We start from the raw sequence: 13007 nt of genomic DNA on the forward strand, positions 1-13007 counted from the left end.
AATTTTAACTTTTTACTTAAAAATATTTCAGAAGCACTTGGTCACTATGAAATCATACTCTAAGTGCCTTGTGTACAGTGATTTCTCTAGCCACTGTTCAAGAAAGTAAGAAATATAAGAATGGCTCCTATGGCTCTATAGCCCACTCTTATCAGTTTTAAAAGCACAGAAAAAACTCCTGGGAATTTAAATCAGGCTATGGATCCCTATACTTCCAAAGTTATTTCTGATATTAAGAGCACTGTGAACCAGAGGTGATCCTGACAAAGGTCCGGGTAAGTAAAAAAAAAATAGTATAATAACCAAATCAAGTCCTAAGAAGCCAAGAGCACTGGCTGCTCATTAAAATATTCAATAGGCACATGAAAAAGTGCTACCTAATTGCATTATATAAAGATGTATCTAACAGCTAACAGCCAGTTTCCTTACAGAATCACCTTTTTGTAAAAAAGGAATAACTTAACATTTTTATATTAATACATGGCTAAAATTCAGTAATTCACAATTAGAAGAAAACATACCAGGATGAACAGAAGTGCCTGAGGAATACCAGAACAATCAGCACATGCTCATGGGCTTGTATTCATGAAAAAAACCACAGCAAATGCAATCCTGACCACAGGATGACATTTGTCAACACTGACTGACAGTCAAATATCACAGAAAAAATGCAATGTCACACACACTACTTCAGCTTTAGAACACAAGACTTGTTCAAGGTTTCATTCTGGAATGTGATCTCATCAAAGATTACTCCCCTAAGGAACATCACGAGCAGAGGAGGAGGTAAGCTAACACGAACATCCTGGCTGTTAAATCCCATAGAGCATATCTGCCTCGGTGCCACCGCCAGAGCATGTGCTCATTAAGCATTACATCATCTTAGGGCACAGGAATCCACCACAAACTGGGATTTTTCATTCCATCTTAAAACTACTTCAAGAAGTAATTAGAAAACATGCCAGGTTTGTGTTTCCTTATTAAGAACATTTGAAGTAGATGAAAGTGATTATTAACACAACACTGCCACGTGACTGAAAACTTACACATCAAGGAGCAGAGGGTACTTCTTTGATGAATCAAAATGGGGAGGCAGAATCATTTGATACCACAGGTCTAAAAGTGAAAAGAGTTTGACTTAGGTCAGCTCTCCAGTGAAATTACTTGACATGCATTACAATTCATATAAGAGCACATTTGAGCCACCCCCTAAAAATTAAAGAGAAGTTTCACCTGAACTGTCCTAATATATACAGGTAGAAATTCCTAGCTAATCTAGTTATTTTTAAAAACGTTTTACAGTTAAATTAGTAGAATCTGGGGACTCAGCATGCTGTCTCATGACGTTATTCTAAACTTACATGTGAAACTTGTTGTGTTTCTACAGTGGTAAATCTAACACAGGCTCAAAAATAAAATTTCTCTCCCAGCAGAGGAAAGAAATTTTATATTATTTTCAACCTGCCAGATAGACTTTGCTTGACAGTTTGTAAAGCATCCCAGAAACATAGCCAAGTATCTATTATTTTTGAAGCAATATTGATTCCAGTTCCATTCATGTTATTCGTCCTACCCAAGTTGGCAGTGAGCTGAATATTTTAAAGGCACACCCTGTGAGTTTTGCAAACTGAATGGCTCAATTGTTCACTCATGGATTTGAAGAGAAGTGATGTTGCAATGCTGACGGACTGCACTGCAGTCAGAGCAGTAATAGTCAGAGTGCAAATCTTGCAGAAATTTGCCCAGATATAAATATGCAAGGCATCACAAAACTGAAACATAAACAATCTAAACTGAGCGCATTAAAATACTGATTTTAACTTTTGCATACTCTATAGTTACACAGGTGGATTTCTTCTCTAATAACCTACATGTATGTGTGAGCAGACTTGAAAGCTCTAATTAGGACTACATAAATGGATTTGCTTCTCCTGTTTTTGGTATTAAAAATGGATTCCCCTTACCCAAAAGCTTTTACCCTGAAGACATGAAGTAGTAAGAACAAAGAGGAATAAAAAAAAATATGAATATACAACTGCTAGCATGAAGAACATCTTTAAATCTCCATCTTGCCTGGAAGATTTCATCTTTAGGCCTAGTAAAAATGTGACAGAAATAAAAGACAGAAAACACAAAGATAAAGAGAGTTATTGTATAAATAAGGTAACAGTGAAAGAAGGGAGGCATCAAAAAGAACAGTTAGCAAGGGCTGACCTAACTCAATACAGTTTGTAAAATGGAATTCCATTAAGAATATTTGCTCATTTTGACAGGAGGAAGTTTGTCATGAAGAAGAAAGCTAGTAGCAAAGGCTGGAGCAAGAACAGTTTAGACAGGTACCATTGCTGGGCTCTCTGATGTTGCTCAGCCTAAGAGCACACCAAGAACATTTCTCTACCCAAATTCTGAGGGGCACCACTTGCAGAGCATTAACAGTTCATTTTCTAGCATTTTGTTCTGGTCTGTATCAAGGTTTATGCAGTGTCAGACCATGAATGTGCTTTCAAGAATGACTATTCAATCCAAATCTATTCAATCCTCCACACAAAGTCAAAGGTGATAGTGTTGAAATGTTGCTTAAATGTTTTCCCACGATTTTTTTATTTAGACTCTGCTTTTTCATAGTAACTGAATTCTCCACTCTCCTAACTTACAAACACAAACCAAGGGGACTCGCACCTGTAAATCAGAAAGACCTACTCGAATTAAAATGTAATTTTAATTTAAATATGTTAAAGAATTTGTGCCCCAACCCTCATTCCTCTTATTTATTTAATGCATTGTTAGAGACTTCTGGTTTCCAGTTTATTATAAAGGAAAAAGGAGTTATGCCACTTCATCAAGAAGACATAAAGATATCACACTATGGAAAAAGCACATTTTAGATAAGAACATTATGGGATTTCAGAAAATAACCAAGAATATTTGGAAATGTCCAAAAAAAATGTAATCTTGCCTCTAAGTTCTGAATAACTGCAAGAATTCCCATTACACCCATCTGTCCTGTCATGCTCCTCAGCAGAAGACCTTGAATCATTTGGTGAAAAGTGCAGGGGGAGGGGAAAGGTAAAAGACATTTTTGAACTTACTGTATCCACTTATACTAAGGGTGCCAAATTTTTTTGAAGGCATCTGAATATCTTTCAATGAATTTTCCAGTTCATTGTTATTTTCCAAGTATCTGAGGACTAAATAACAGAGTAAGATTCAAAGACAACACATTTTTTCAAATGCACTTCCCTTTAATTATGAATCACTTTAAATATTAAACCTGAGATAATGGCGATTTACATTGCAGTTTTAATTTACTGTAGTTTTTGTTTTTCCTCTTAGATTCAATACAATTGTTTACAATACAATTTCCCTTCAGTTCTTTTTTCCCTGTTTTTTTTAAAACTTCAGAATTTTTTATCTACCATTTCAGATAAACATAGAAACTATTCAGTAAATAAGTCATACACTACTTACTATTTTCTAGCCCGGTGTAAAATAATGTTAAATAAACTCTGAATGAACATATGTCAAGCTATATAATTTATTATTTTGTTAATTATTTGAAATTAAATTTACCCTTTATAACTGACATTTTTATTGTTATACCATGCGGTGAGAAGACAATTAGAATAAATTTACAGTGTAATTTTCTGGCTCAATATAAATTAAAGACAATCCCATACCTTCATCATCAGTGCTTCTGTGCAGAGTAGATATGGGCAGGCCAGGACCTGTTAACAGGGCACAAAACCCTCATGTTTGCATGCTGCCTTGAAACACAACCCTTGTAAAGTAATTGGAAACGGGTGAATCATAAAAGCTCACAACTTGTTTCCCTCCAGTCTGCTCAAGCTAAATTTTAGGTTAGCAGGTCCCAGATTCAAGCCACAGGATCCACAAAATGTTCAGACTGTCTCAGAGATTAACCACGTGACTGTGAGGCACTGGAGAACAGAATTTCCACTCTAGCAAAGCCTGTGCCTTGGTTGTGGACAATGGTGTGGCCATCAGGAAGCCTTGTCACAGGGACCACAGCAGTTGTCTTCAACCATTTTATAATCTGACAAAACATTCCCTGTCTGCTGTCTGTCCTTCTAGCCCATGGATTAAGAAGGATCTTGGAATATCAAAAAAACAGCATGCATTTCAATTTTAAGTAATTTTGGAGACGGTTTTATTTTTCCCACCCTCTGATTAGTTTAACCCTTGTACTATCTAGCAGGAGCACTTACAGGTCAGAGACAGACTACAGTCTCACTGTACTTACCTTATGATTACATTAATTGGATTTTGTCTTGACCAGCACTATCTTAATTTTATTTTCATATATAAAGCACTTTACCCAGTCTGTTGCTTGTCACACTTCCAGAGCCTCCAAATTCCTTCTGCAGGCAGAGCTCCCCATGCTCATCGAGGAGATGCACAGTGGACAGGAGTGTTTTGCAGCTCTTTCAGGTCCACTGACAGATAGAACTAACAAGTTTTATCCTAGTAATTTTTGTCAAGGTGCTTTTGAGCCTAGGAGGCAGTATGTTTTCCCACTGCCAGTACATTTATCCAATGTTATCAACACATATCATTGTTACACAGTACATATCAAGATCCTGACGAAGTGAACTTCACCACCCAACTAATCAGTGAGTCATGTTTATGTCAATTAGTTTGGGATATACTCACCGAGACAATTTAGCTGATAATACTGTGTGTCTTTGCTGAAGGACACAGAATAATACTGGCATCTTTCTTGATCCAGATTACAGCTAACACATTTAGTAATTTTTGGACTGCTTTCCAAGAGCACTCTGCAAAGTAAATGAGCTTCATCTCAGAGATAATTTTTTTTAAACTATGCTAAACCAGTATATGCTTTTTAAATAAGATGGCCGAATGAAAAATGTTAAAATTTGGAAGTGATAGAAACTAGATTCAAAAACTAGAGAAAATAGACTTTCAACTTTTGAGTTCAATTAATACTGAAATTATAGTAATAGGGAAAAAAAGCATGAGGGTTATTTTTAGGGTTTTTTGCTTGAGGATAGGCTGTTTCTTTTTACAATTTCCCTTTATTAAGTGAACTTATAGAAAAATATTTCAGGTTTTTTTTGCAGTTTATACTCTTACACCAATTTTCATTAAATATCCTAAAGAAGACCCCACACTAGGCTGAACATCTGAATCTTTAAGTTTTCAATCTTTTTTCTTAATGTTTCTCTTTTTCATTAAAAACAATTTTACTCATATTGCAGAAAAAAGCATTTCTTACTTATAAAGGTTTCTTCCTCCTGGCATTTCTTGGTTTTCATTACTGATGTAGTATCTATAAAAGCAAAACATATTTGTTTTAGTAAAATATTTACAATGTAATATTTAAAAATTTTATCTGACATGTTTAAACCAGATTTTTAATAAGTTAAAGGACACCTTCTCCCTGTTCTCTCTCCATGCTTTCTTAGATCCTTGTTACCAGCCCTTATGATAGGAAGAGGTACCTTATTTACAGATACTTACAAAAATTTATTGGTTACAGCCTCTATGCTGATTACTTCCCATTTTCCTGAAGTAACAGGTATTGGAACCTGGAGCAGGGGAAAAGGCAGGGCAAAAAGGAGAATATGAAACTCCTTGATCACCAGGGAAACACAAGCCAGCAGTGACTGTCCTAGACAATATTCCTCACCTGTGAGTCATTTATGTAATGGATGTGCTTGTAACCTGCTGTGTCGCTGAAGACTTTGTAGTAGGAAGCATTGTCGGGTGCAAAGTGAGGGACAGATGGCTGAAACTTGAACATAAGAGAGATGTCTATTAAAGCAAAAAACAAAACTCCAGATCCAAAGCGATAAATTTAGGTTTTAATATCTCTAACCAGAAGTCTCAATGCTTACAAGAAGGCATCAATGAATGTACTGCAAACATTTTTGCCTTCTGACTTCGCAGGTAAAACCTGTAGCCATCACTCTTAAAATAAACACACTTGAAATATTTTCCTGCTCCTTAAGCAGCAGAATTTCCTGAGTATTAGTCCCAGCAGTGACCCACACCCCCCATCCCTCCCATTGAAGTACTTTTTTAGTTTTCTACAATTTTAGGAAACACTATGTGCATCTACTTGAAAAGGCACTGTTTTATTCCATCCAATGCAGCTGTAACCTATAAAAATGTAAACTTTGCAAATTCGTGTTTTTCTTGAATTTCCCATTTTAACACACATATTTGTGAACAAATTCTCTGAACTCAATTTCTATTTTAGCTTAACAGCAAAAAAATGTCCTGCTCTACTCAAAAAAACACAAGCTGCTTTCCAAGAGGAAATTTTTCTAGTAAGTAGGTGATTACAGAATGACAGAGAACTCAAACTGGAATAATATGTTCATGAAGGAATTATCCATTTATCAATTGAGAGCGATAGAAATGAATCAATTTCTTTGACTGCCATTTGAATGTGCTACATATGGTAGAAAAAAAGAGAGGAATGAAATTGAGCTGAATGAAATAAAACTTATTTCTGTGATAAATGCCCAAAGGATCTAAATGCTAATTAGGCAACTGACACAATGTAACTGCCTCCGAGATGTTATACCCATCTTGAAATGGTGAAACAAAGCTGAAGGGATTTGCCTCCGGTCATTCAGAAAGGAATGACAGAAATTAAGTCTTTCTAACCATGTGCTCCAAATAACCTCTCCTTGCTCCCAAGCAATATTTTTGCAAAAAGTAACCTGGCAAATTATTTGCTAGCTTTTCCCTTATTTTTCAAAGTGTGACTTTCCTTTAACTCTACTGGCAAGCTCTAACAGCTGATGACCTGGAAGCCTTATACAGCAATGCAGGCTTTTCTGAGCATTCTTTGTTTAAACATAATTTCATCTCTATTAAAGAAAAACAAAACAAAAAAAACCCAAACCAAAACCACCAACAAAAAACCTAAAAAGCCCTCTTCCCAAAAAAAAAACATTTTAAAAAAATTATAGAAACAAAGAGAGGACTATATGTCTGTATTCTACACACATAGGTACTTTACTCAAATTTTTCAATACATATGTATGTCCATATATACATCTTGCAAATGTATAAAAATATTCCTTATCAGTCAAATATCATTATATCATCCCTAAGAGGGTGAAAATAATTAAAAAAAAGGAATAAATATACCCATCCTATCCCCTCTTTAATTCTCCCTACTCTCTATTTCTGAAATCCAAGAATCGTGCAATGAGATTATCATTTCTTCCAACAGCTCCTAAGAAGTGGGTTGTCTCTTTAAAAGAAACAAAAAACCAACAACCTAGTTTAGTGGCACAGACTTGCATTTTGCCCTCTCATTTTGCACAACTGTTTACAAAGTCTGCAGCTTGATCATCACATTGTCTAATTGTGAAGCCTTTGCTGCAGAGAAGCAAAATGTGTCAGCGTTAAGGCCTTCCTTTCCATATCAAATTTGACAGCAGGTGGGTTGATCTCTCATCTTCATACTGCGGATGATTTCATCCCTGCTGTTGCCTCCCTCTTTGCATTTCTTTAAACTTTCATTTTTGACTTCAAAAGTGAATTAGTGACTAAAGCATAATCAGTGTGTGGAAAATGCGGGAGTGGAAAGTGTACTCTGTGTTCTCATCAAAAGCTCTGAAACTCATTTCTCCCTCCAAATCTGAACTTTTGCATCTCTGCTTCACTTCCCCCAGATCTTCTGTGTAGTTCATTAGGTGCCTACTCTCTACCATGTACAAAAGGACTGAGAGGCAGCTTGGAAAGCATCATCCAGACAGTAGTGGCTGGTTTGGCAGAAGTGCATGAAAATTTTAATCTGGCCAGTTACATGCATTTTGTCCCCACTTCTCTTTAGTGGATATTTCATGTGGGGGAAAAATAAATAAGTAGCCTCAATTAAAACCTGGAATGGTTTGTTGCAACCTGATACACTAAAAATTACTTTTGTCCTCTATGCCTTTATTCCAGTATGATTCACAGGCTACAGAACACACTTTTTAATACGTTTTATTCCCTAGATCTTTCTGGAGGTAGCAGGAAGACTAGAAAGCAGGTAAACCAGCAGAGCTGGCAACTCCCCCAAACAAAGGGAATTCTGAATCTAGGCTCCTGCATTTCTCCCCTGCCTACTGCTACAAAAGCAGCAGGTCAGAAGTAGAAAGGGCACTGGAAAGGGCGCTATGCTTTTGGTAAGCTGAACATAAAATCACAGAATTGTGGAATGGTGTGGGTTGGAAGTGACCTTGAAATTCATCTCATTCCAACTCCCCTGCCATGGGCAGAGACACCTTCTACTAGACCAGGGTGCTCAAAGCCCCCTCCAACTTGGTCTAGAACACTCACAAGGATGGGGTATCCACAGTTCTCTGGGCAACCTGCTCCAGTGCTTCACCACCCTCACAGTGAAGAATTTCTTTCTAACACCTAATCTGAATTTAATCTTTCAATTTAAAGCCATTACCTCTTGTCCTGTCAACAAGATGCACAGGTCACAGAGGGCATGATTACAGCTCCAGCCATACTGCACTGTCAGCCCAGGCTGGGAGTTCAGAACCCATTACCCACAAAGAAGTAAACCCCAGGCATGGGGTGATGTTTGAGATAATTTTTTCCTGCACATGTAAAACACAGCAAGTGAGAAGATTGGACCTACACTCGAGAGACACTGCAAAATGCAACAGGCTCAAATAAAATTTTTACAATTATCAGAATTCAGCATGTAGTAGTTTTAGAAATTGAACACTCACTCTGCCAATCCAGCCAGTTGTACTTTCTTCAGTAAGTTGTTTTCCCTAAGAACGAGAAAAACAAACAATCCCACAACAATTATGTTTATTTTGCATCAGGCTTTATTTCTACAAAGATAAACATACAGATATACTCTACTCCTTTCTAGTTTAATTTACCATTACAACTTTCCCACCTAATTTTTCTTACCTTTGGACATGACCAAGCAGCATTTTCAAAGTCACAGACTGTGAGGACTGAAAAATTCTGAATTCTTCTGAGCCACTGCAGACAAATCCTTTCATCTGTCACCCATGTTACAACACTCAAATAATGATCCCTGAAACAGCAACAACATAAGATATTTAAAATACTCTCTATAATAGCATACCATACAATTGCATTCAGCAATTCATTGAATGAGACTCATCTGGCTATTTTCATTACAATCTACTCCTCAACAATAAACAATGATGCAAATGTAATTGAACAATTTTTTCATAAATTGTTTTTGCTGCTCGTAGATGCCTTGGTTATTTTCATAGATACAATAAAGAATTAGATGGCTTGTGCAAACCCACTTCCAGAAACTGCAATTAAATTTTAACAGCTATTCTCTAATGCATAAAATAATAGCTACTCCAGGCTGTTCATAAATCTTGTACTGTGTGCATCTAGAGCAGAGGAAATTCTTCTGAATATTAAGTTCTATATGCCTTAGGTTAAGGAACTTTATCCTTAGATGCCTGAAGTTGCTTGCTTGTAATTATTTTCTCAGTGATACTTACTTTTGTTCAATTTAGTAGTTATTTCCATTAGCTACAATGGAGGGAGAGATCATAGCAAAACCAGATATTATGATTTGAATATTTAACCTTCATCTTCAGAATACCACCCAACTGACATGAAGAATGAAGTATCAGGAAAAAAAATAAATTCATGAATATTCTTGTATATTAATTTAAAAAGTGAACCACATAAAATTTAGTGGCTTTGTTTACCATAAGGATCTGTTAGATGTACTGTCTTTTCTTATTTTAGATCTCTTCTATCTCCTTGAAGCCTTATGAACTAAAATAAAACAAACTTCCCCTCCAAAGCAAGTATACATTTTTAACCGTAATTTGCACATTTGACTTAGTTCCAAGTTCATGTTCCCTTTTCCCCCAAAGTTAGTTAACAAAAATGTGTGGGAAGTTTTGTGATAAGAGTATCTTTCTGATCACTGCAGTTTAGGGAGGGAAACACTACAATTAGTGTGGATGGATTAAAAATATGTCAGCTGGTTATCAAAAACCTTCAGATTTATTTCTAGATTACAGTTTCAAAATCATGTTTGGAAAAGGTCTATTTCTGCATTTATATTTGACTGGTAAGTCAGCAGGTCATTTAATTCCTACTGCCATTAAGTTTGCAGGAGCTTGTTTGTAAAAAAACTAGGAAAAGGAAAATGTCATTCTTCCTGTACCTATATAAGTGGTTTCCCTTGTTTTGTGTAAGGGGAATTAGTCTAACAGTTTTCATTCCTTCAAAGTGAGAGAAATTCACAATTCTGGTGACTGTAAATCATTAACCAGACATTACAAGGAAAACAAACAAACAAAACTATTTATCGAGCTATTATAATACATATTTCTCCCCTGTGAGAGTGTGAATGCACCTTCAGTATTCAACAACACACAAAAGGTTAACCAAGGTACAATTAATTCAAGTATAAAATACAGTAGTTTTGCACTGCCCTTCCTCATTTGTTGCTGAAAAGGGATAGATACTCTGCAACTACTCTTTTCAGAAGTCAGCTTATTTTAGGACATATCATTTCAGACATGAAAGATCCACTCTTCTCCCTCCTGTTGGCTAACAGGAACCCCCTGTATCCATGGTGCCAAAACCAGTGTTTAAATGCTGGATGGATTTTATGCCGGTCATTCATGCAGAGTGTCAGGTTTCAAGTACCATCATATGGCAAAGCACTGCCATTCCAGATTCATATTTTCCATCACAAAAACTAACCTTTCCTGTCATACAGTGGTATGCATATAAATACAATGTAAATATTCAGTACTTTTTCTTCCAGAAAAAACCCTACCCAACAGCAACACAGCGCACTGCTCACCTTTTCCTACTCTTGTACCTTTGCTCTTGCAAAGTTCCCCAAGACTCATTTTGGTCACCTCAACCTTTGCAAGACACATATGGTGAGACTTGACCATTGTTTGGATCAGCCATTGGGAAGGAGCGAATTTTGATTCTTGAACTCATCATTCAAGATTTATATTGATATTAATCCTGACTAACAGAGTGGCAAAATTCATTTACAAATGGATGGACTCCATGTAACTCACACCCGTTAGCCAGATGGGTGCAAGGCTGGAAGGTAGCTGATGGTTATTCTCCTCACATCAACTTCCATAAGGTATTAACAAAAGGTTAAAAAACCCTCTAAGACAGTAAAGATCTTAATCAGTACTGAGCAAAATGTAAAGGGCTTTTTATTCCGAGGCACTGGAATTCTGGAGGAAAACAAGATGTGACAGCTATCTAACATGTAGCTATTGCAGTGTGACTGTAACGGAAGATAAAGAACAACATATTCATAAGAACTTACATCTCTGTTAACACATGGATGTTTCACTGTGGTGAGGACTGAAACGGAAGAGTACTGATTTTCTAGTTATAGCCTTTTGGCCCCCACGTATAAAATGCTAGTTTTATGCATAATCTACCAGACCTTTGTTTTTTTCTGGTTTATCAGTGTAACCTGTGCTTTCATACCCATCATGTTTGTAAGTGCAAACCTCTAAAACATTTCCACAATACTGTTAAAAAGAAAAAAAACAAAACCCAAGATCTGAGATACCAAATTGTGTGCATGCACTTTAAATTGATGTAGCTGCTCTTTACAAAATACATTTATATCATGTTGTGCATTTCCAGTGGCATTTTGAGGAATACACTTTTCCATTTACTCTGAGAGGTGCTGATTTTCACCATCTTCCCAAAGAAAACAAACATTTTAAGTATAAATCTGAAGACAACCATGATACCTTGCCTTAGCAAGGAGTCTGCTTCCAATGAAATCAAATCTTCACTTACCATTAAGGTTTTGTTTTGTTGGGTTTTTTCCCCCCAGTGAATTGAAATACATATATTATAATTTGATTATACAAAAACTTGCTCATATTAAAGTTGTACTGTGAAATGACTTCACCATAGTTAGACTCCACTGAATGTGATGAGCCAAGAACTTGTCACATTCTGAATATAACATACATGGAATATGCCATCTATATATAATCACTACGAGGATAATCTCTGTGCAGATTTTCTCTGGTAAATCTTGTTGCTACCAGAGCCACATTACAGGGAAGAACTGCCATATACACTGAATACAAGGAGGTCACATATAAAAGCTCCTCCTCTCCCATCAAAAAAAAAAAAACAAAACAACAATCAAATATCAAATATTTAACCAAAATTTCTCACCTTCCTTTTATTTCTGGAGGTGGAGAAATTTCAACAGGGTTGGGAGCTGAAAGCGATGTGGTATCCACAATAAAGAATTGTACAGTTGGATTTGTAGCTCCTGCCTAAAAATAAAAATTTTCATTGTACTTCTGAAGAGATAATATTCTTGGTGAAGTAAGTGTTTGAAATTATAGATGAGTAAGTTACAACAGACAGAAAGGTAAAACCAGCCAACCGCACACATGTGAAAAGAGAAGTTCCTAAATGCAGTTTTATGATTGATACGTGAATTACCATTTGTATTTTTCACACAAAAGTGTTAGTTAGCGTTTCTAGATAATAAAGACTACTACATTTAGAATCAATCACAAGGCTTGCTGTATTTGACCATATCTCATCCTACATGCCACACACAGTACCTAGAACAGAATCAAATCCACTGCTAACACACAGGAAAGTGCTTCTCCATGGAAGCAGCACCTTACATTAAGTAATCATATCACAGCTGCCTATATCACGATCAAAGCTGTGACTGCAGCATGTACTCCACTATCTCTAATGTAATACTGCTGACAGCAAAAGAGCTGTGTCAGTAAGCGCTGTTTCTCTTGCAGTTAACCAGCCAAGTCCTCATGGTAACAGGTAGCTGTACTTGATCCACCTCCAGAAGTCAGCAATATTCCAAACAAAAGGGGCTCGTAATAAGACGTGTAACTTAGGTTGGCAATTCATTCTACACTTGTGTCTCTTCTCAGGGGCCATGCTCAGGGCAGAGCATCTGCAGCTGGCAGTGACCCCTCTGGGGGAGGCTCCAAGGGCACAGGCAAAGG

At 36.5% G+C, this 13007-nt stretch overlaps 1 protein-coding gene across 3 annotated transcripts in view; it reads right to left on the bottom strand.

The window, feature by feature from the left end:
* LOC131579589 (dipeptidyl peptidase 4-like) overlaps nt 1–13007 on the bottom strand; it is a 48274-nt gene that overhangs the window by 21105 nt on the left and 14162 nt on the right. For all 3 annotated transcript variants that reach the window (XM_058839768.1, XM_058839770.1, XM_058839769.1), the window contains exons 10-19: nt 12196–12299; nt 8920–9049; nt 8730–8774; nt 5672–5776; nt 5503–5570; nt 5258–5311; nt 4672–4796; nt 3678–3725; nt 3090–3188; nt 1047–1116 (exon numbers count right to left, since the gene is read on the bottom strand). In XM_058839768.1, coding sequence (XP_058695751.1) covers nt 1047–1116; nt 3090–3188; nt 3678–3725; nt 4672–4796; nt 5258–5311; nt 5503–5570; nt 5672–5776; nt 8730–8774; nt 8920–9049; nt 12196–12299 — 848 coding nt within the window. The remainder of the gene's footprint in view (nt 1–1046; nt 1117–3089; nt 3189–3677; nt 3726–4671; nt 4797–5257; nt 5312–5502; nt 5571–5671; nt 5777–8729; nt 8775–8919; nt 9050–12195; nt 12300–13007) is intronic.

Source organism: Poecile atricapillus, chromosome 5, assembly GCF_030490865.1.
Source record: "Poecile atricapillus isolate bPoeAtr1 chromosome 5, bPoeAtr1.hap1, whole genome shotgun sequence".
NCBI lineage: Eukaryota > Metazoa > Chordata > Aves > Passeriformes > Paridae > Poecile > Poecile atricapillus.